At 39.9% G+C, this 24,918-nt stretch overlaps 1 protein-coding gene across 4 annotated transcripts in view; it reads right to left on the bottom strand.

Moving 5' to 3' along the window:
- LOC126365893 (uncharacterized) overlaps window positions 1-24,918 on the bottom strand; it is a 468,728-nt gene that overhangs the window by 33,115 nt on the left and 410,695 nt on the right. For 2 of the 4 annotated variants that reach the window (XM_050008611.1, XM_050008609.1), the window contains 8 exons: window positions 22,076-22,263; window positions 16,789-18,073; window positions 14,930-15,424; window positions 12,587-13,048; window positions 12,277-12,346; window positions 9,766-9,951; window positions 5,616-5,785; window positions 4,344-4,580 (listed from right to left, as the gene is read on the bottom strand). In XM_050008611.1, the coding sequence (XP_049864568.1) occupies window positions 4,344-4,580; window positions 5,616-5,785; window positions 9,766-9,951; window positions 12,277-12,346; window positions 12,587-13,048; window positions 14,930-15,424; window positions 16,789-18,073; window positions 22,076-22,263 (3,093 nt within the window). Of the gene's footprint in view, window positions 1-4,343; window positions 4,581-5,615; window positions 5,786-9,765; window positions 9,952-12,276; window positions 12,347-12,586; window positions 13,049-14,929; window positions 15,425-16,788; window positions 18,074-21,696; window positions 21,779-22,075; window positions 22,264-24,918 lie in introns of those variants that run through there. The other 2 variants (XM_050008610.1, XM_050008612.1) reach the window with 2 other exon arrangements.

Genomic DNA, 24,918 nt, shown 5'->3' on the forward strand with positions numbered 1-24,918 from the left:
AGTACAAGAACTTTTGGAAATATATTTCAAAAGAATGAAAACTTTATAAAGGAAAATACCAGAAAATTGGAGCAAGTCTAGCCTTAAAATAACAATGATGATAATATTATTAATTTTATTATTACTATTTTTGCTACCAGTTTAAATCATAAATGATCACCCTCAGACACCTGAGTAACACAGAAACAAAACAAGACTTATTTATATATTGAGATGTAATTTAAGTAACCTATTATCATGTAGGGGAGAAAAGTTTATCACAACACCTTACAACAGACTCTTTGATTCTAACCTGACTTGATATCATGTAAATTCTATTTTTATTACACACAAGACATGTTTCTAACATGAACACAACACTGCTGACTGCTTGGTGATCCTGTAGACACCAAACAAACCTTCTGAAATTATATTTTCATCTCTCTGTAACAAATCCCCATTTTGAATATGATAACCAGATGAATCTATTACTCCATATTTTACTATCATAAACTGAGGATCTATAACAAAGATTGCAATAGGGTATTAGGTTCCATGGGGACCTACTCTTTTGGCTAATTACAGAACTGTGTCATATATGGACAAAGGAATCTACCAATCCAATTAAACGATGTTCTCAAGTACAGCGAAACTTCATTTATACATTTTTCACTTGTCTGTTTTTCTCACTTATACTTTTTTTTTTAATTTGTGTCCTGGCGAAATATCCACAGTGTGCACAAGTTATGATGCAGTGTTTCAGAGTGGTTTGCCGGGAAGTGGGTTGCTAATGCCGACATTAGACTATAATAAAATTTAATAGTGTAATAAGGAACTTCATCAAAGTTAGGCAATGAGCAAATTTTCTTTGATAAAATGTAGCACCTCACCTCAGATTTTATCAAAGGAAGCATTCGTCTTATGTTTACTACATGGAGAAATGAGCCACTTTGAGAGCTAGCATCGCTGTAGCTGTCCGACACGCAATGTTTATTAATGTAACTCCCAAATTTACATGGTGCGTCACAGGTATAATGAAACTGATAGAAATACTGGAGGCACATGAAGCACTGTGTAGCTTATGACATCCCGAACTATTTCCAAAAAGCCGGATTTGGAAATGAAGTAAATTATCATGGTGAAAATGATCATACTGACAATATTTCACCTAATGATGAAGAATGGAATCGACCTGAAGAGCAGGCATCATTTGAGGAGGTCACTACAGAACCCACGACTATCGCTGAGATAATTCTATGTGCATCGCAGGACCTGGACGAGGAAGAAACTGACGAGGAGAATGATACAGAAGAGCCTCAGCATTCCACCGTAACATTTAACAATGCAGTAAATGCGTTAGAAATAATTAAACAATTTGTGACACGCCACAATGTTTTTGATGAAATGATGACAGAGTTATCCAGTTTTGAAGGTATTTACGAAGTGACATTTTCTTCTGTGTAAAGGTTTACATTTTTCTTTACACCTTTGTAAAGTATGGTACCTAGTAGGCCTATATAATGTAAATTTTTGTTTACTGGATTTTTCATTTGTGTTTACCAATTAATTTGATAGTATGGTGCTATATTTCACATATACGTTTTTCGCACTTAAACTTTTTTTTATGTAGTCTGCTGAAAAACGAGTAAGCAAAGTTTTACTGTACATAGGTCATTCAACTAATGTCAGAGGACAAAATATTATGTTTTGCAACTACAATTGGACCACAGACACATCAGGTGAATTAATATTTTGTTATCGATAACTTTGGAAATGTGGCCATCAAGCAAAACCTAAGATCAGTTTTGGAATTAGCAAAACTAATGCTTTAAGCTGAGGCTTTTTGAACAACATTTTACAGTCATTTTAAATTCTGTAAAAATTACGTTCATTTTCTTTTGTTAAGATGGCAAAATGATTTTTAGATGGAATACACGATTCAAATATTGCTGTTACCATATTTGTATCCATTCCAACCAATTTAATTAGCAAGTGAAAATCTCTGTGTTGAAATAACAATAAATTAAAATATTGATTGCCACCAGACAGCTTACTTTTACTGTTGAGCAAATGTTCACACTCTGTTTTCATGAACTCACATGTCACTATATACATTGTTTTGAGATGCCAACAGTAGTTCAGTGTGGGACATCAATGTCATACACCGTCTACCTTACAATTGGTGTATTGGAATGACTCCTTACCCTCTCCCTTAAAACCCACATCCTTTCATCTTTCCTTCTCCTTCCCTCTTTCCTGACGAAGCAACCGCCGGTTGCGAAAGCTCGAAATTTTGTGTGTGTGTTTGTGTGTCATTTTATTGTGCCTGTCTACCAGCACTTTCCCACTTGGTAAGTCTTGGAATCTTTGTTTTTAATATATTTTTCCCATGTGGAAGTTTCTTTCTATTTTATAGACATAGTACTTTTATCAACTTATTTTTTACACTGTCATGTCAGCATCTTTATGTGTAAACTATCATGGCATCGGAATTGGCTATTCCACGTTGAATTAGTTATTAAAATGATCAACTGGCTTCAAATGTTTTTGTCTGCCTATGCATTTAGCAAATTCATTGCATGTATGTATCTCTCTTCAGATCTCCTTGTAAGCCACTGATACGATTTCAACAAAACTTGGTACACCCATCACTTACTGTCTAAAAAGAAGCACTGCGGCGTAAGAACGCCTACCTCCCAGAGCGGTGAGGTGAGGGTGAAAAGGTGCTGCCACAGAAGAACTTTCAATCAAATTTTGTAAATATATGTGACTCATTATTTGTACAAAAGTACTGCGTGGACAATATACCCCTATCCTCTAGTGATGTGATCATAACAGGCAATAGCAGTTGCTAAAGCTACTGGTGACAGTCCTGATGACATTTTTCCCACAGCAGTGGGTGGAAATGGATTTGGGGCGGGGGTGCAAAGAAAGTGATGTATCAGCATATCTCTGAAATCCCTGAAGCAATTTCTGCTAAACTTCACCCACATCTCACTTGCTATCTGGACAAAATTACTGTAGCAGTAAGACGGCCGTAGTGCTCATACAGCCTAGGAAGGGGTTGAAAAGGGATGACATGAAAGCATCACTCACAACTGCTTCGAGTAATTTCAGCCAAATTTCGTTTATCTTGATGCGTTATCACTATAAAAAACACTGTGGGAATAAGATACACCATTATCCTGAGGGGTGGGGGTGGGTATGAGTGACACGAAAAAATGTTCAAAATGGCATGTTGGTATTTATGTCATGAAATGTGTCACACACACACACACACACACACACACACACACACACACACACACACACACAGAGAGAGAGAGAGAGAGAGAGAGAGAGAGAGAGAGAGAGAGAGAGAGAGAGAGAGAGAGAGAGAGAGAGAGAGAGAGTGTGTGTGTAATAAATCACACGAATATGTGGGTAAAGTTGTGGGCAAAAGGATAATAATAAAATTAGGAATCAAACACAGTGACTGTATGTCATGAATGTCATTAATCACTACTTCACTATAAAATACAAAACCTACACTGCGTTTACAAAATGTAGTTTAGACAAATGTGGTGCCAAGAATCACTCCGCCCAATCTGCATTACTATACCTCTACTAAAATATTACTATCAATGAGAGGTAACGGTTCTTGTCAGTAAGCAAAATGAACATGCACCAATGGTACCATTTATTGGAAAGTGTTTTGTTCAAGTTTACAGCACAATGCCACTGAACAATCTCTGATAGTATAAAGAACAAAAGTGTTCATTACAAACAGATGTACAACAAGTAAACAACATTGATCTTCAAAAGAAATTATAACCTTGTGAGCCATATAACTGACCCACAATCTCTATCACATAGTTAAAAGATTATTATTAGTACAGCAATGTTTGACATAAATGCAAGGAACATCAACAGAATATTTTTCATGAAGGTAATAAGATTAGTGAGTAAGAAGACCATTTAGCTTATAACAGTTACATTAAAAATCATTTAGACATACTGGTAATTAGATGTGCTCGTTCTGCAGCCACTAAAATAAATAAATAAATAAATAAAAATAAAATAAAAAATTCTAAAAATAATGGAAATTCCTCGCTGGGGCAATAAATAAAATAATGGAAAGGCCACAGAAAGCCACTACAAGCAAGTGGTTGCCTTTCCCTTATTTTATTTATTACAATATATTTTTGGCATTATCTGGGTGCCTGAAGAGGATTGTTTCCTGTAAGCTGGTAGCAAAACAAACTGATGCATCTTAGCAGTTGTCTGTGCTTTCAACATGGCTTTCTCAACGTTTAAAGGTTATTGACTCCTGCTTATTGAGAACATTATTAATAGCACGGCACAGAATACTTTCATTCCCTTACCTCTTCAAAATAGAAGCTGTATGGACTGTAAGTATCAGAATCAGTTTCAAAGGCACAGTATGTATATGACGAGGAGCGCACATATCCAGGCCTTGCTTTGACACAGCTGCAGTCATCCAAACTGCCGTCCGACCTTCGACGAGGACTGTTACCCCTCCTTGAAGATTTCTTACTGCTTGATTCTGGTGATGTTGACCTTCCCCTAGTCATGTGCTCGTATATAAAGTCATTATTGACCTAAAACAAAACAACCATGGTAAACCAAACAATGGAAAAGCCAGGATGGAATGTAACAATATTATGAAAAGGAAAGTTGCTACTCACCATATAGTGGAGATGCCGAGTGACAGATAGGCCCTGCAAAAAGACACTCAAAGCTTTCGGCCTTTGTCAACAATAGACAAAACACACACACACCTGTTGTCTCAGGCAACTGAAACCAGTTGTTTCAGACTTCATTGTGTGTGTGTGTGTGTGTGTGTGTTTTGTCTACTGTTGACAAAGGCCGTAGGCTTTAATAGAGAGAGTCTTTTTGTTGGGCCTATCTGCTACTCAGCATCTCCACCATATGGTGAGTAGCAACTTCCCTCTTCATAATATTGTTACCACCATGGTAAATGTCATTTAAAATTATATAACTCTGAACTTTATTCTGAAATTAGCACCTAAAATAAAAACAAACTAGTACAAGTTACTGTTTGGCCCCACTAATTTTTTATGTTTCACAAGTGAGAAATAATTTCATTCTTTTGATCATTTGTTTACAGATAGACAGATAGGTAGAGAAAGGTGTGGGGGGGGGGGGGGGGGGGAGAATACAGAACACAGACTAGAAATTCGTAAACATGAGAGTTAATTTAACATCTTAGGCAGAAGAACCTTAGATTTAAGCAAGAAAAGATTACTTATTCTACTTTAAGTAATGGAACAGCACTTTATTAGGATACACAAGTCCCCAGTTAAATAGAAGCAAGTGTGATTACAAATACATACAAAATATATTACATCATTCTGAAATAAAGAGGTGTTTCTGTAAATTCTTAAAGGCTACCATTTTCCTGTTTTTTTAATAAACACTATTTTGATATTTAGCTTATGTCAATATAAAAGAACAGCCTACATGATATAGTGACTACCTTTTGCAAATTTATGGGGACTGTGGACATAAAAAAAGACTATTCCTATAAATGATAAACTTGCACAAAAATAAGGAGCAAAAGCTGTTTACGAAACAGAAATGAAGTGTAAGCATATACAAAATGGGCATCTTACCTGTTGTGTTTGAGTAACAATTCTCCCGTCTGCCATTTCCACTGATTCATACCCACTATCTTCTGAAGCAGATTTCCTCTTTGGCATTTCACAAGCAGCATCCCTCATGCTCGCTGTTCTCTGAGGCTTGTCTGGAGTTAGACCCAGCCGCACCTCACCTAAAACAGGGGCTATCACTGCCAAATCAGGGCAACTCTACTTTTCTTATTAATTATACTAACATGCATTACTGCTACATTCTTCCAAATCAGGGCAACTCTACTTTTCTTATTAATTATACTAACATGCATTACTGCTACATTCTTCACACACACAAATGATCAATACCTGAAACAAGTGTAACCTCCATTATAATAAAGCTTTAAAAAATGATAGCAATAAGATAGGTAACCATCATCCTGAAGGCTAGTTTTACTTTACCCAAGCACCGTCATAGTAGAGATGACACATGCTTGCACTGACATTCACACTTAGTTATACTGGTGCATGCTTTTTAACTTTTGAGTCTGACTTATGGTGCACCTTGACGTTTTTCACAAACAAAAGTCAATGGCAATGGTGAAATAGGTGATGAGAGAGAAAAAAATTACAGGACTGACAAACTCTGGGATCCTTCTCATGAATACTGTGCAAACATTACTTTAAATAACATTAAGACCCCTTACAGTTCCTCTGAGATACATGCATAACACTGAATAAACACTCAGCTACACCTGATTGTTTGGATTACTTGTGCAGCAAGATATGTGCAACATTTCAGATGTTATAAAAACACAAAGCCCATTTTCTGAGACATGGCAACGAAAACAATTTGGGTATTACATCACTGCCCATCTTTGTCACTTTAATATTCTACAACAGGATCCAAGTAGATATACCTTCCATTCCTTCACCCCTCTTCAAGTCGCTGTATGACACACAACTTACACCACTACAGTCGCATTAACCTTTCATGCAGAGAACTATAGTCCGCGAAAGCACTGACAGCCTCTGGGCGGGGGATGCGCAGTACACAGGTGTGCAACTAGCAAGTCAGCAGTTAGTTGGTTTCCACATTCCATACTGCAGGAATCTCCATTGTATTTGAGCATTATATCATCTTTTAAGTGCACAAAACTATAATTGACTTATGTTCTGTGAGTAGTTGTAATGGCTGAAACCCCAGACAGCACCAAGTGTTCAACAAACAGGCAAGGGACCTTCATGTTTAAAATGTATTCACTCTTCAAAGTGAGGTATAATCAAGTGAGCCAGTCTGCGACATTGCCAAGGTGCCGGCACACACTGCAGTGGCCTGTGGAGATACTGGTGTGTGAACTGTCAGGTGAATAGTGCAGGAAGCCAAGCTGTTTCAGCAGGTGACTGGAATAGTAGAATTTCAGTCCCCAGGGAAGCAGCATAGCATGCCGAAGTGGGTAACAGGAACCAACAACTTCATTCAAGATGTTTTACATCAAAAGGGGGTTTCGAATTTTATGAAAGATACGAGTTCCCCACAGCATGGAAATTGCTCACTGTTATGTGTGAATCTACTGCCTTTAAAGGAACTACAAGATCAATGCAAAGAATATTGAAGAACATCAGCTTTAAGTCAGTAAAATCCAATTATGGACAGAAATTTTTAACGAAGCATTGTGGTATTGCTGCTGCTGATAGGATGATGTTTTTAAGCACAATGCATGAAAGCAGATGAATTGGAGCATCAGTTGTGTATTCTTGGAGGAGAAATGGGTAAATCAAAACCACACTATAAATTTTATTTCACACACAGCAGAGGGACAATGCAGCTTGAGAGTTCCAATGGGAGTGTCTTATAACATGTCATGGCAGTTTCGCTGTCACCGGATTTGTGCCAAAAAGTAAACTTGTATTCTCAACAAAATCAAATATCAACTGCCAACCATGCTGAAAAGAATGGAGAAACCTTTCAGATTGGATCCAGAATCAGCTGTTGTCTTATTTGCACTGAGGCTCTGTCATTGTTATCAACAATGTGAGGTGTTACACGCATTCTGCCTCCGCTAATTTGTATTTGAATTAAGAGTGTGAGCTGACCACCTGCTGGTTTTGCAGTGCTTATATACCATGTTTGTTCTTTGTAGTTGACTTTGTCCCCATGCACTGAAATCTTGAGGCTGAAAACTTAAATCCAAACTACTTTTCGGATCGAAATAAGAGATATAGATTCTTCATGGAATATTGTATATTAACTGAATATTACTGTAGGAAAGACTTTGTTTAATAAATTTCTATTGATTACCATTAACATTCATTGTATTAACTGAGCAGTCTTTCCACTTCATGAGAGACACACACAATGAGCATTCCGCTGTCCTCGTGACATCATCCTTTTATCATCATGAGCTTCAGCAGTCTCTGGAGCACTGCACATCACCGAGAAGGGATGTACCTCCAGGGAGCAGCTGTTGACCCAGCAAGTACCATATTGCAGTAAAGAGCTGTTACAGTCACTCTGTTTTGTAGGAACACGACACCCCACCTCCCGATTTTGTGCACACATACATAAATTCTCGCATAATATGTGTATTTGCATTTATTACCCACTTAATGAAATTTCTATGTGCAGATGACTGCTATCATCCTGTACACAACATGTGCATACATGCGGCAGCACCAGGCTACCTGCGCCCTACACTTCTAATAGTCCAACAGCAGTTGTACAGACCGGCCTCAGAGGCCACCTGTGGTGAGTCACAAGACTAGTGCATATTATGGCACAACATCTGCTGCACTGCCTACTGGATCCCTCCTTTATATGAAGAGTGTGCAACCAGCATGCCTCCTCAGATTGTTTTCTATTGCTTATTGTACTGTTTCTATGTTTGTCATGGATCAGTTAACTTTTGTTCTTAGTGGTCATACTATTGGCTGTGTCTAGCATTATGACAGTTACAATCATCATTCATCACTAACTGTTACTTCTCACTCGTAAGAAGTGATATGTTACACTTCAAATGCAAGCTCTCTTATTCTTAACAGGCCTCCCACAACAAACACTAGAAAAACTGATATTGCTTGATGGCTGCAAAGTAATAAAATACCATATATTGAAACACAAGCAGGGGCAAAGCTATTAGAGCCCACTAAGATTTTAAAAGGCAGCATAAAATGTATGGAATTGCTTCTATAGCTCTGCAACAGGGTCACAGGGTGATACAAGTACCTCCTCCTAATGATTGCCATTATAATCTCAAGGAACTAGTGTCACTACTTTTAAAGTAGTCAACAAGAAAGGGCTGATCCATGAAGCAATAGACAAAATCACCACTGCTGATTGGGAAGCTTGCATGCATTACACTGACAAACTGAAAGAAGAAGATTACCAAAAAGAAGCTGTCAGAGACGAAATAATGTATTTATTAATGGTCTGTCTGACACCTATAGCCAGTGGCTCCAATTCTGATGGCACCAAAAAAGAAACAACTGAGTAAAAAGGTATGTGAATAGGATCTAAATTTACTTTGTAATTTTAGTGGAACATTTACTTTCTTGTCAAGTTTAATTACCTCACTATTTGGACTAAAATGTAACATAGTATAAAATTCTTTTTGTCCTGCTGTGGATATTTTAAATTTGATTCTTTCATCATTTTGTTAGTGAAGTAAGAGGCATTGTAATGTGTAATCCACTCCACAGGGAGCAGTTTATTATAGAATCCATTCTGCAGTGCAAGAACCTTTAGCACTGGGAAAGATTGAGCACACAATCTGTACTTTAAAATGTATCTCATGCTTATTAAGTACACTTGATAAATTTATCACGAAGCAGTTTGTAGCATACCATGAACCTGACCACAGTGAGATGGGTAAACTTCCATTATTGCAGCTGTCTGTAATGTACCTACTGTCTATGCAGTTTCAGCTGAGGAGTTGACAGAACAGCACTCCTCGTGAGCTGCATGATGAGGTTATTAGTGCCATCGCGGACTACAGCCTTCGAACATACAAGTCCAAAGGTGTCATTCCCAAACATTTCTTGTGTTGCTAAGCACAGCAGCAACCATGACATAGTAAAACATATTATTTTTACATTCTAAATAGCCATCAGGCAAGGCTTATGCTGTGTGGTGTGTGTGTGTGTGTGTGTGTGTGTGTGTGTGTGTGTGTGTGTACGCGCAACCCTCACTCACCGAGGTTAGCATACAATGTGTCCTGTGGAGATGGTCGTGCTAAAGCCACAGCAGGAGGAGGCAGCTTCTGCTGGCGCAGCAGCTCCGCTGACCTAGGTGGCGGTGGCCTGACTGGTTTGTTGGCTGTAGCGTCCGAGTTTCTTCCGTACTGACTACGTGGAGGAGGTGGAGGTCTTATTGGCCTTCCTAAAACACAAAGAAAATTTCTTTTTTCCCCTATAAACATAATATAGCTGTACATGAACAAATCATTTTAGTTCTTTTCTTTCAATAAATGAAATTTCACTGATTAGAAGCCTAAGAGAGAATGTAATGTATGTCATACCCTGTGATAAATGGTAATTACAACAATCTGTATTTTAATAGTATACACCAAGTGGTACAAGAAATGCTACAACCTTTAGCCTTGCATGAAACATAGCCACTTTTACAAGCAAACAAACAGACCAGACTCTCTCTCTCTCTCTCTCTCTCTCTCTCTCTCTCTCTCTCTCTCTCTCTCTCTCTCTCTCTCTCCCTCCTCCTCCTCCTCCCCCCCTCTTTTTTCCCTTCTTAACAGAATCACCCACCTATGACTTTCTTAGTTTAAAACATAGGTGGGCATCGCCAAATATCCATAACACAATGGCCAATGAATTCAGACAGATCTCACTGTATATACACAAAAGATGTAGGGGAGAGACAGGACAGGGGGAAAAAAAACTGTTGATATCAGCTGCATCAGGATTTTATGTGAAATCAGTGACAATGAGTGACAGTATGTACTGGACCGGGATTCAAACAGAGGATCTCCCACTTATTAGGCAGTTGTGTTAACCAATACGCCAGCCAAACACTATGTCTATCACAACTGTGCCGATTATCTCAGCATGGCTCTCGGCCAGCCCACATTCCCACCTATCTCAGCATGGCTCTCGGTCAGCCCACATTCCCACCTATCTCAGCATGGCTCTCGGCCAGCCTACATTTTCACCTATCTCAGCATGGCTCTCGGTCAGCCCACATTCCCACCTATTTCAGCATGGCTCTCGGCCAGCCCACATTCCCACCTAGTACCGCCTATCCGCAGTCCCTGTCCCTGTCCTCCATGCTCGCCACTTTCAGATTTTCACAGGAGGTTGATCACAATTGTACATCTGCACTGAAGGTGGTAGAATTATTGCCCATCGAGCGGATGTACAAAAGAACTGACATGACACATTCATACAAGTGAATTGCCTCAATGGGCAATGAATCCACCACCTTCTACGTGGACTGTGGATGGGTGGCGCTAGCTGGGAATACAGGTCAACAGAGGAGTGCCGAGATTGTTTGTGCAATTGTGATAAACACTGTCCAGGGGCGCAGTGGTTAACGCAATTGCCTAATAAGCAGGAGATCCTGGGTTCAAATCCTGGTCCGGCACACATTTTCACTCTCTGCCACTAATTCCGCATGAAGTCCTGATGCAGCTGATGTCAATAGTTCCTTCATTTTCCTTTCCTTTCTCCCCTTTACCTCTTCAATTCACATAGTATACATCATAGCTGTGAATTCCCGTGCTGTCCGTTCTTTCAGATGTGTCTGACAGATCAGACACCATTCACTCATAAGGAAGATCTCACCGTGCTAGCTAGCTTCCTGTATTCATAAGCCATCCCATCACAATGCTAACACCTGTACTCTATGTAAATAGCACTGAGAACAGAGGAATATTCAGTCTGCCTCTATCCCATGAAGTGTACTGAACAGTGCTTTTAAAAGTGCCCACGCAGATGTCTTGTGATGCCGCTATCTAAAATATGCCAAACCTATATTAATACATGAATTCCAATCTGAAAGCATGATATTTTTATGATTTGAAGTGTACTAAAATGAAATATGTCCAGAAGTGGCTACTTGTTTGTGCATAACATAACATAAACTACTATCTCCGTTATCCCCAGTATCTCCGTTATCTCCAGCAACATACCTTTTAGTTTTCAGAGGAATGCCAACACTAAACTAAACTTTATATGAATCATTTACTGAAAGTACTTTCACAGCAAACTGAAGTGTGGAGGAAGCAACATTCAAGTCTGCGTACTTCACTTACAGTTCTCGTAAGTTAAAAAGCTCACAAAATGAAGAATGTCAGACTTCAACTAGAGTTGTTCCACAATGATAGTACCATTACATTCATTACGTGTTTCGAAATATCTGGCAGCATGTTGGGTAAATTGCAATGAAAAATTGAAGATTATTTTAGGAAAACATCTAGGCCAGAGGAAGCAAAATGTCCACCATCAAACAACAAGACATTATATAGCTGCAAAAACCAGTGATTTATAATAACAGAACAGTGCAGTCATCAAGTACACATTTCAGGGAGCATCAGTTTTCTTTAGTGCCCATTTCCTTCCATTATGGCTCAATGTTAAATTTTAAACAAATGATTGGTTCTAAATTATGACAACAATGCAAACTCTTTTGAAATGGGCATTATGTTTACCCACTCGTCACCAAATGCAAATTTATTTCTATCTTGCTTACCTGTTGGGGAATGATTTGGGCTATCTGCCTCCACTGAGCTTGAAGAATCTGTTGCCAAAATTTCAGAATCCTGAAACAAAAATTATTTATTCTGTTTACAAAGTTTGCTACAAAAACGGAGAGCTCTTTACACATAACACACAGTAAACATCAAATTTAAAAGTCACAAGTCACATGACAATGCACACTATATGTCAGGAAGAGAAAGTCTATGCAGAGGAGAGTTTAAATGAGCAAATAAGAAGACTTCTTAAATCAACTCTCTACCCGATCATGCGACACACAATTATTCGAAATGAGTTATGCTCACCGTAGATGCCAAATTATCTGCAGATGCTGAAAGCGTAACCATGCTGGCTGACATCTGAGGCGATTGTGGCTGTGAGTGTGGCTGCGAGTGTGGCTGCGGTGCTGGGGAGCGCACCACTTCGACAGCTGCACCATCCAGTGAGAACGGATGAACTATCTCAAGACGTGGCCGCAACTGGGGGCGAGTTTTAACCCTTACTTCACTCTCATCTGGTTCTGTGGGAATAACTACAGTGAGAGATTCTCCTGCTCCGGGTTTGCTGTCTCCTTCCTTGTTTTGATGGTGACTGGAGCTAAGACGGAGGAACTTCCGCAATGAGAAACGGCCCTTCTTCTTATCTGCTGATGCCACAGGTGCTGGAGATTGTAAGCCTACAGATGTAACAGACATCTCAGTAGCTGAATCAGTGACTGAGCAAGGTGGTGAAATGTCATCCGATTCCCTTGCAGTCCCTTTCACCTCCTGTTGAAACAGAAAAGGAACAATATATGTCAGAACAAAAATAAAAATAATTACAGTAACACATGAGATGTGATCAAAAAATTCAGTGAATAATTTTATTAGAAACAAAGCAATAAGATTACAAGGAATTGGGAGAGCGTTTAGCCACTCTGTCATGGCTCTCTCACTGTCAGTAATGGTGTCAACACGCTTTCCTTTAAGAACAACAATGTAACGAAAAGAGATTGCTACTTACTATAACGATGATGTGCTAAGTTGCAGACAGGCTCTAGTAACCAGAATCAAGCAAGTCTCTAGCGCACCAGCCGCTGGATCAAGGGCATCAACTGCGAATCACTGAGAAGAGCCAGAAGTCACAGGGTGCTAAATCTTGTGAGTAAGGCAGATGTGGACAGACATGGACACATTTTCTGACCAAAAAATCTCAAACCAAAAGCAAGGTATGACACAGCATGTTGTGATGAAAAGGGAAGCCATTGGCCCATTTTTCCGGTCTCTTTGTTCGTACATCATTCCACAAATGTTCCAGTATGCCCTTGTAAAATCTGGCATTTACAGTTGTTCCCCTTGGAACAAACTAATTGCACTATGCTCTCAATATCGAAAAAAAACCAAGAGCATGATTTTGAGATTCGATTTTGACTGCTGAGCCTTTTTAGGGCAAGGATATTCATTTGTTTTCCATTGAGAACCCTGAATTTTCATCTCAGGGTCATATTCATAGACTCAAGTTTCACCTCCATTTACAATTTTGGATATGAAGTCTGGGTCTGAATGAAGACAATCCTTCAACATGGTCCAAACTGACAATTTTCCTTCTGTTCATCACTCAAAAGTCTGGGGACAACTTTTGTACTCACTCTTTTCATTTGCAAACTGTCAGTTGAAATGCGTTTCATGGACCTGTACGAGTTTATAATTTCTTTGGTAAGCTTTCCAAGAGTTATTTGTCTGTCTCAACAAACAATTTTAGCAACTTTTTGCACGTTTTCTTCTTTTTTTTTAAGTTAATGGACATCCCAAATGTTGTTTCTCTTCTACTGACTCAATTCCTTTGTTAAATCACCCATACCAGTTGTAAAGGGTCTTCAGAGATACAGCACTATCGCCGTACACCAATTTTAACATTTCATGAGTTTCTTTGGCACTTTTTTGCAACTTGAAACAGAGATTAATGCTGACACGTTGTTCGAAATCCACAATGTGCAACGGACGTGCTAAACACAACCTCATTCTAGTGTCTCTGCACATGACTCACATGTCAGAACTTGTTCCAGCTTGACCCTGCCTATCTCAGTGGATGAGGCTGTTGGGCAAATTACATCAAATGGCTGTAGTGTCAGAGCTGCTACCAAAAAACTCATTCACTGTATTTTTTGATCACCCTTCATATAATATAAACTGGAATCTGGAGGATTATTTCACTTATTGTGAATGGCTGTGATACTGAATGCAAATTATTGCACTGACACAGTTTTTTGTTTTTTTTTTTTTTTTTTTTTTTTTTTTTTTTTTTTTTTTTTTTTTTTTTTTTTTTACAAATACATGTTAAATAACCTGGGCACATAAGAACAATGATAAATATTCATGGGGAAGCTATTATTCCACCTGTTTTACTTATGACCTACTACTGGGTAAAGTATGAAGTGTTACATAAGAAGTTATGAAACATACTTTGGCTTTACATTCAATAGAATAACTTTGTAACATACATTCCTATTCATGATTCTACACACACACACACACACACACACACACACACACACACACACACACACACACACACACACAGAGAGAGAGAGAGAGAGAGAGAGAGAGAGAGAGAGAGAGAGAGAGAGAGAGAGAGAGAGAGAGAGAGAGAGAGAGAGTTTTGTAACGTACAGTGCTGGACTCTCCAGTTTGCCCTTGATGGGGGTGGTGCTGGGGATGATGTTGGGAATCCGTGCTGTTACTGCTGCTACTGCTACTATTGCTGCTGATGCTCACAGAGCTGGAAGGTGGTCGAGGTGCCTGTCTCTTGTGCGGACTGCGGCCGTCTGCTGCCAGTGCACACATGAGTGATGGAGCCACTGCAGTTACGAGTGCTGCAGGTTCTTCCACTGGTTGTGCCTGCAGAATTGGTTCCTGTGATTGCAGTAACTGTTGTTGTTGTTGCTGTTGCTGCTGCTGCTGCTGTTGCAGTGGTGGTAGTTGTGGTAGTGGCTGATGTTGCTGTGGTAGCTGTAATGGTTGATGCTGCAGTTTTGACTGTGGCTGCTGCTTCTGCTGCTCTTCTTGCTGATGTTGTTGTTGTGTGTGTTTCTGTTGCTGACATGGTACTGGTTGTTGTTGTTGTTGTTGTTGTTGTTGTTGCTGCTGCTGCTGCTGCTGTTCAGCCTGAGAAAAGAAGATCAAACATGAATCACTCATTAACTATCCACCCACCTTACCTCAAACACTATACAACTTTATCTGAATTCAAAAGGAAGCACCTTTTCAACTACGGTTGATACAGTTCTCCATGTTTGTAAGCCTCTATCCCTGCATCACTAACACAACCTACATCCATTTTATTGTCTCCCTCTACAATTCCTCTCCCCTTACATTACTAACCTGACAGTTTGTTGACTTAGAACTTACAAATTAAGTGAATGCAACTGTTGAAAATGCTCTTGGTGTAAAAAAATGTTAACGTATTTCAGTTTCCCAACTGGACTATTTCTGAATATAAAAGCATCACATTTTTAGTATCCGAAAGCTATTTGGATTCCCTGCCCAGCTCAACAGCCACAGCTTGATCTCACAAGTGGCACTGCCACAGAGACAGACCTCTACTCACTCAGCCCCGGCCTCTATCACGAGTGTGCCAGTAAATGCTTCACTGAAGCCTTAGATAGGTGCCACCTACTGGTATAGTGTTTGACCATGCTTGCATTATGTTTTTGATCCAAACTGCTCCCAGGACTGTTTTTGTATGCCCACAATTCTAAGCTCTGGACTTTGAGGGTAGCCACTCACTTTGTGAACACTGCTGTCGTGTCTCAGGAACCACTTTTTGTTCCACCAGTCTCTGCATTACCACCAGTGTGAGTGATCATTAACTGTGTTTCACATATGCACAGTAGGGTAGAACAACATTTACACTACCATTAATGTTTTACAGATTTGGAGAGAGGAGGGTGAAGTAGTCATGAACAATAGAACATTGGATTCGAAAGCACCAACAGCAAAAGTCAAATTTTTAGTGATCAAATTAGATAGATAAAAAAAACCTACACACCAAGCAGCAGCAAGAGAACACATGTATAAAGGTATTTAAATTTGCAACCTTTCAGGATTGAACGGGAAGGAAAATGCATGGAGGAAAAGGATTGGTGAGGTTTAAGAAATAGGGAGCATTCAGGAAAGTCACCCAGAACCATGGGCCAGAGGAGCCTTATTAGACAGGATGAGAAGGAAAGACTGAATTGGTCTTTTCTTCTCAACCCATCCAGAACATCTCCCCTGACCCAAGGTTCTGGGCGAGTTTTCTGAACACTCCTTATTTCCTTAACCTTACCAGCCTTTTCTTCACCCCTTTTCCTTCCCCATTCAAATCTTCTGCCAGAAGAAGACACTAATGGCTCTAACAACTTGCAAATTTTCAATACCTTTATACATGTCTTCTCCTGGCATTGCTTCATTTTTTATCCATCCAATTAAATTATATTTTCAAAAACAGTTTATTAGCACTGTCGTATTCCCAAATGAGTATTACACACCTGTTTTTGTCCCCTAACTGGTGACTGCTGCACAAATAAACTGCTTGGCTTCTGAGGAAGCCGAGGCTTTGCACCGTGAAGAAACGATGGACGAGGTGCGGCAATAGCAACAGCTGGAGAAAGGGGGGGCTCCTCTTCAGGATCTTCAGCACGGCCGTCAGGCTGCTCACGTTCCTGATCTGGGATGCTGCAGGTGCTCGTATTGGAAGTAACTTCCACTTCTGAAGGCTTCTTTATCTCAACTGTCACAGGCTTATCTTTCATATTAACTGCTTCATTTTCATTTCGCATCTTTCGGTGGTCCTGAGTAGATCGATTCATTTCTCTTCCTCTCATGGCGAACAGGTTCTTTCCGATGCTAGACTTATATACATCTGAATTTGGTTTTGATACAACTTCCTCCATGTTTTGAAATGTTTTGTCTGCTGATTGAAGACTTTTGTATGATTCTATTGCTAATGATTTCTCTTTTGTGGAAGGTAGTTCTGTCGCTTTACCCTTCCATTCACATTTTAATAGAGTGCTGCTAATCTCATGAGCTCTGGTTGTAAATAAGCTTGAACTTGTAGTGTATTTGTATGGAGTTCCATTCAGTTTTATGGGAAGATCACCTGACTTTTTCGAAAATTTTGTTTCCGTTGTAATGCATTTACTAACTTCAGATGAATGTTGTTTGCTCATTTCTTTCTTTGTCTTTGTCACGGAATTTTCAACTGCGTGGATTTCTACTGTTGATGGTTTGCCCATATTCTTGTCTGTCACAACTTCTGTTATTGATGAAACGACTTCTACATCATTATTGGTCTCTGTGTTGGCTATACCAACATCGGCATTACCATTAACAGTCACTTCATGTGAGGTATGTATATTATCTGTGTTAATATTAACCTCCTCTATTGCTGATGTACACTTATTAACACTATCTGCCTTGTTTTCAGTGCTGAAAGATGTAGGTAAAGTTTCTGTGAATGCTGATTCATTGTCAGTAATTACTGTTGGCTCAACAGTTGATGCACTGATAGATTCTGTGGGAAGGAATTTATCTCCCATGCCCACAGGAGTACAGATTTCTTTTTCTTGAATTTTTACATCTGCTGTTTTTTCACATTCAATAACAGGTACCCCAGTAATAGTACTCTTCGAAAAATTCTCCTTTTCTGTTTTGGTAGTAACTGCCACACTTTGTTCTGCACTGGTAGCTCTACCCTTTAAAACTGGTATTCTGCTGCTAGCTGGTGTAGCAGTATTTTCATATGGCTTTTCCTGGTCTCCATCAGTTTCATTTCTGCAAACATACAAAATAAATGATCACTTGCTATCTTTTAAAGCTAACGCAATTCCACACCAAACTATATCTAAATGCGCAATTATCAAAATTTTTACAGAATAATGACTTTGTCAGCCACTGAACTCAAGACTGAATATAAGAGCCAAGAAATGGCAAGACAAAAACATTTGTTTTTATCAGTTAAAATGTACACAATAAAAGTAGTTCACTCAAATAGACATGCTGATGACAAACAGACCCGAACTTTTCAACTCAGCATAGAACGGGGAATAAGGCCATTACAGCATCACTAATACAGCTGTGAACAGCAAAACAAAGAAATACAGTAAGATTTTTCTACAAGAGTGACAAGAAACATATTTCAGATTACCTGAGTGGTCAGCATGAAAATTTCATCTGGTGTACTAACATATAGTATCAATGGACAAAATTCAAGAACACTGTACAATACACTTCACACAGATATATGACAAGCAAAGATGTGAGGGATGGAGAAGACCTGTCATGTTCTACTGCCATGTTAGAAAACTACTATGAAAGCAAAAACAGCTTCACTGCAAAGTTAAATGTAGGAAAAGCCTCCGAGACAAACAAAAATTACGAAACCAAAATTAATATAAGAAGAGTCATGTGTAAGGCATCCAACAGTTTAAAATGTAAAATTCTGTGTATTGACTTGACAGAAAGTCTTACAAAGTACAAATGGCTGATATCAAAATAAGCAATCATAGGATAGAAAAACAACTGAAAACATACCACAGAGGGAAGGCTACTGATGAGATACCAATACTCCATAGAGTATATGTGTGTGTGTGTGTGTGTGTGTGTGTGTGTGTGTGTGTGTGTGTGTGTGTGTGTGTGAAAGTACTTGCTCCTTTTCTAGCAGCACTGTACTGTTGGTCTTTGAAGGAGCTAAGTGTTCCTGCTGATAGGAAAAAAGAACAAGTCATTTCTGTTTTCCAAGAAGGGTCATGGTAGAGACACACAAAACTATGGGCCTATATCTCTGACATTGACCAACTGCAGAATTCTGGAACATGTTCTATGCTCACATTCTGGAGACCAAAAATCTTCTCTGCAGGAACCAACACAGGTTCTGAAAAGAATGATAAAGTGAAACCCAGCTCATTCTGTTCATCCACAAGACCCAGAAAGCAGTTGACACAGGCACCTTGACTTCCGGACTGCGTTTGATATAGCTATGCACTGTAGCTTAATAAACAAAATACAAGCATATGGAATATAAGACCAACTGTGTGACTGGACTGAAGAGTTTCTGGCAAACAGAACACAGCAAGTCATTCTGAAAGGACAGAAGTCTTCAGACATAAAAGTAGCTTCGGCCGTGCCCAAGAGGAGTGCTATACAGCATTACTTTTCACAATATACATAAATGACCTAGTAGATAATGTCGAAAGTTTGATGAGGCTTTTTGTGGACAATTCTGTTGTATATGGAGAAACTGTGAAACCAAGAAATTGCATCAAAATGCGGGAAGACCATCAGAGCACCGATGCTTGGTGCAGGGAAAAGCGCATTTTCTGATGTAACAACCACAGAATAACGTCTAGGTTCACTAGCCTCACCTGGCCTTACTTTGTGGATGTTTGCCTGCCTATGACACAGCAGGCAGGCAGTGTATTGGATGAAGAAAATAGCACTTCGAATATCATCAATTACAATTAGTCATAAATTATTTTATGTCCATGCCACTATTACGATCCATCAAGAACTTCACAAGTTTTTAGTATAACCAATTTGAATAAAAACTGAAAACTGATGCAAGTCAGTTACATGTTACAACGGTTATATAAATGACCATCATTAAGATGCCCGTTGTCAATTGGAAGACATGTAGTTATCTAAATTCTATTTACAAACTTGTATATTGTACAGAAAAGTTGTTGAAGAGGAAGAACTTGAAAATATATTGTGGGAGCTACTTGTTAGCTACCTAGATAGTTAATGTTTAGTGTTTTAGAATGTTACAACTTGAAGTCATCTGCACCATTGCATTAAATATGTAAGAGAGAAGTATGATTAAAATCTAGTATATCAATAAATTCTAAGACCAAGCTCTGCCAACAAATACAACACAATAAGCAAGAATTTAAATTACAATGTTTACATATCATTATCACAAGAGACGGAAACTCAGCAGAATAAATGCACATGACATCAGTCATAAAATGCTAGGACAGATATATTTAATACATGCCAGATTACTGTGACTGGGCGACTTCTCAAAATGTGGTCTGGAACACACTAAACCATCACACCCAACATTTTGAAAAGGAGCCCTGACAACACAAACAACCTTAAAACACATACCACATTCAACTCATTGAGGTAAGCCACGGTCTCCTTATAAGTTTCACTGACCACAGCTTATTGCTCCTCATTTCCAGCCACTGAGCTCCACAGTTACATACCATATGGGTGACTACACAGAGGGGGGCCAAACAGCAAGGAGGAGGTTTCAGGGAGCAAGCCTCATTAGCAGCCACGCCAGCAAGTTTATTTCCTCTGAGCTCTATGTGCCCCAGAATTCAGTAAAAAGTGCTAATAAAATCGCTCACATTTGGAGACCAATTGGTAATTATCATACGTGGAATTATTTTTGTAGTAGGAGCTACATTTTTATTGCCAAGGACAAAACTTTCAGAGATGTTAAAATGTACAGCTGTACTTTAATGACAGCAATCAGCATAGAAATTTGTGGAGTAGCTCATCTCATTTGTAGACCTGTTTGATAGTAATATGCGGTCTAAGAAGTAGCACAAAACAAGTAAAAATATAGTATCAAACATGTTAAATAACGTCTTTGGGACCTAAATTTGATTCGAAGACATTTAGACAACTGCAAATCACTGTCAAATTAATGGTTTCTCCCAATCCAATTTGCAAAATGATGATAGAAACATTCCATATTTACAGACGAGTTACTGTGAGTCAGAAGAATATTCATGGATTCTGTATAGCGTTTTTCAAAGATAGAAACGAAATTGACTAATGATTCTTGAATTGGCCAAGCATCATTTTGCTAAAGTGAGATAGGATAAGAGTATAAATCATAAATGAGAATAAGCAGAGTGGGACTTGGACCACTGTGCTTTTACTTTACAAGTGCAGTCTTTTTCTGCTGAATTAGAAGGTATATTACGAGGTATATCAGATAACAATTAATTGGATCAGAAAGAGGGCATAGGAAACATAATAATTATCTTGACCAAAACAAGCATAAATAACTTACTATTTACGCTATTCACGTCAATAGTACAGAGACCAAGGTGTAAAGAAGCGTACATAAATAAACCTGGATCAAATATATCATATTTGGAAATGCTAAGATAGAAGCCCTTCATGCTCGTGTGAATGATGTCTACATTATAATCAGCACGGCTGTTTCAAATGAAATATGTCAATCTTTAGGTCTACCAATATTGTCACAGCACTTTCACTTTCATATAAGAAATGTTATAGCAAGCTTATGGAGTTATGTTGTATTCGCAACATGACCCAACAAAACATCACTCCAAATATTGTAAATAAATCAATTACAAACAGAATCAAACATATGAGACGTTGTCACAGTAAAAACCTAGGTTGACAACTCATACCGTTAGCAAAATACCAGGTGATGAAAGTGAAGGCGTGCAGAGATGAACCGCTGCTAAATGAGTGCTAAGTCTAGCGTTTGCGTAATCCGACAGAAACGTCAAATTGCGCCGGTCATTCTGTTGCCAACTGCAGACGATAGTTTCATAAAATCCCGCACGCCTATAACAATTTTCTGTAGACAGCAATAATTAATTCATTAAGATGCGGTATGCTCGGTTAAAATTACGTAATAACACTCGTGAAACGAAGCGTTGGAAATAATAATATTAATCATTGTCATTGTTAATGACAACAGCAACAATTAAGATTACGGCATGCAATTGTTTGGCAGCAAACTCGCTACGTGACCGAGAGATGCCACGGCTGTCGCCGGCTCACCTGTCAGGGCCAGTGGCGCCGCCAAAGGGCGTCACGCAGACGACGAGAGGCGTGTGCTTGCGTCCTTCGGCGTCGGTGCGCGGACGGCCGAGCGGCAGCTGCATCAGCTGCACCTTCCCGGACACGGTGTTGAAGTCGGTGTTGGAGCGCGTCAGGCGCTGCAGTGCGCGCTCTTCCTCGTCCTCCGCCTGCCACCACACACAAATCACGCCCTCCGCTGACTGCCTTTTGCTTCGAGTTTTGTTAGTGGGCTACAGTGACGCAGGACCATGGGGGAAGGAACTGGATACATACATAGGCGATGCCCACGAAAAGGCCAATTCGCAAATCACCGCTATCGACAGGGGATCTCAAGTTGATTCCGAATTTCTAGATTTCCCGAAAGCTTTTGACACCGTTTCTCACAAGCGACTTCTAATCAAGCTGCGGGCCTATGGGGTATCGTCTCAGTTGTGCGACTGGACTCGTGATTTCCTGTCAGGAACGTCGCAGTTCCTAGTAATAGACGGCAAATCATCGAGTAAAAGTGAAGTGATAACAGGTGTTCCCCAGGAAAGCGTCCTCGGACCTCTGCTGTTCCTGATCTATATAAATGACCTGGGTGACAATCTGAGCAGTTCTCTTAGGTTGTTCGCAGATGATGCTGTAATTTACCGTCTAGTAAGGCCATCCGAAGACCAGTATCAGTTGCAAAGCGATTTAGAAAAGATTGCTGTATTGTGTGGCAGGTGGCAGTTGACGCTAAATAACGAAAAGTGTGAGGTGATCCACATGAGTTCCGAAAGAAATCCGTTGGAATTCGATTACTCGATAAATAGTGCAATTCTCAAGGCTGTCAATTCAACTAAGTACCTGTGTGTTAAAATTATGAACACCTTCAGTTGGAAAGATCACATACATAATATTGTGGGGAAGGCGAGCCAAAGGTTGCGTCAATGGCAGGACACTTCGAAGATGCAACAAGTGCACTAAAGAGACAGCTTACACTACACTCGTTCGTCCTCTGTTAGAATACTGCTGCGCGGTGTGGGATCCTTACCAGGTGGGATTGACGGAGGACATCGAAAGGGTGCAAAAAAGGGCAGCTCGTTTTGTATTATCACGTAATAGGGGAGAGAGTGTGGCAGATATGATACGCGAGTTGGGATGGAAGTCATTAAAGCAAAGACGTTTTCTTGTCGCGGCGAGATCTTTTTACGAAATTTCAGTCACCAACTTTCTCTTCCGAATGCGAAAATATTTTGTTGAGCCCAACCTACATAGGTAGGAATGATCATCAAAATAAAATAAGAAAAATCAGAGCTCGAACAGAAAGGTTTAGGTGTTCATTTTTCGCGCGCGCTCTTCGGGAGTGGAATGGCAGAGAGATAGTATGATTGTGGTTCGATGAACCCCCTGCCAAGCACTTAAACGTGAATTGCAGAGTAATGATGTAGATGTGGATCACTTATTCGAGCGATAAGGCTACTAAGTGTGGAGCCTTTAATAGGTAAAAATGAAGAAACGGGGAGTAGCATGTTTCGTCACGGTTTCGTTTTTTAAACATGAAAGTGTCTCTGAGATACTCATACGATTTCATTGGCAGGCTGTACAAAAGAGGCGTCGTGCAAAGCTAAAGTGCACTTACGGTGTACGCGGCTCACCCTTCGCGTTGGTTTATTCGTTGTCTTTGGTCGAAGCCAAATAACCAATGTGAGTCTCGCATTCTCATAATCTTTAGCATATCTAGTGTAATCAGAGTGGTATGTCGTATGCTGTATGCTGTTCGTTAGATCAGGAAGAGCCCAGATACATCCTTGACAGACAGGACCTTTCAGATACCCCCACAACCAGAAGTCACATGAATTTAGGTCGGAGGATATGAAGACCACACATCTTGAAATTGCCTAGAGATTATGTGATCGTTACCGAAGTTTTCTGGAAGCAAATCTTTCACCTGACGAGTGACTTGTGGTGTCGCCCCATCTTGCATGAATACAGTAGTTATGGCAATCACAGTCACGTTCTCGCAAAACTCGGGCCGTGTTGCATAAGGGGGTCCACATAACGAGCAAATGTCACTGTACACCTAACAGGCCCACGAGGTACCATCTCCTCGAAGATAAACGGACCAAGAATGAAGAACGTTCTGAAACCACACCACACAGTCACATAACCTGAGTGCAGTGGATGTTCCTGCACAACATGTAGCAGAGTAGAGCGCTATATGCGACTGTTCTGTGCACTCACGACACCGTGCAGAGTAAAATGTGTATTGTCCGTCTAATGTATATTCCCTGGCCACATGTCAACCCTTTCCAAGGGTGCCAAAAAGCGAAGGGCAAAGTTAGAGCACTGTGGCCAATCTTGGGGCTACATTTGGTTCACATTCTGAATCCTGTGTAGGGATACTAGTGTAAAATGAGCAGCAACATCTTTTGAGCTGTTGATGAATGGAGAGCGAATTCCCGTGACACAGCTCAAGGACTGGTTGCAGAATTTGAGACACGTTGCACACAGCTATTGCAACCTCATCAGCAACTGCCATGGAAACGAGTCGCCCCCCTCCTCTCTCTCTCTCTCTCTCTCTCTCTCTCTCTCTCTCTCTCTCTCTCTCTCTCTCTCTGCTGTACCTCCTCATTCACCTATTTCTTTGAACTTCTTGTTCATACTCTTTAGTCCATTTACTGACATGGAGTCTCTTTCCAGGTGTATCTGTTGGCGATATTCCCACAATGCAGCGCTGCTGTTCTGATAAAAGAACTTTACCAGCAGTGCACGGTCTCTCTTCTCAACAGCCATTGCATTTTATACAGGAATCTTCGACCTTCTTAAGCCTTTACACCCACGAAAGAAATCAACAC

The sequence above is a fragment of the Schistocerca gregaria genome, chromosome 4, assembly GCF_023897955.1.
Source record: "Schistocerca gregaria isolate iqSchGreg1 chromosome 4, iqSchGreg1.2, whole genome shotgun sequence".
NCBI classification, from domain to species: domain Eukaryota; kingdom Metazoa; phylum Arthropoda; class Insecta; order Orthoptera; family Acrididae; genus Schistocerca; species Schistocerca gregaria.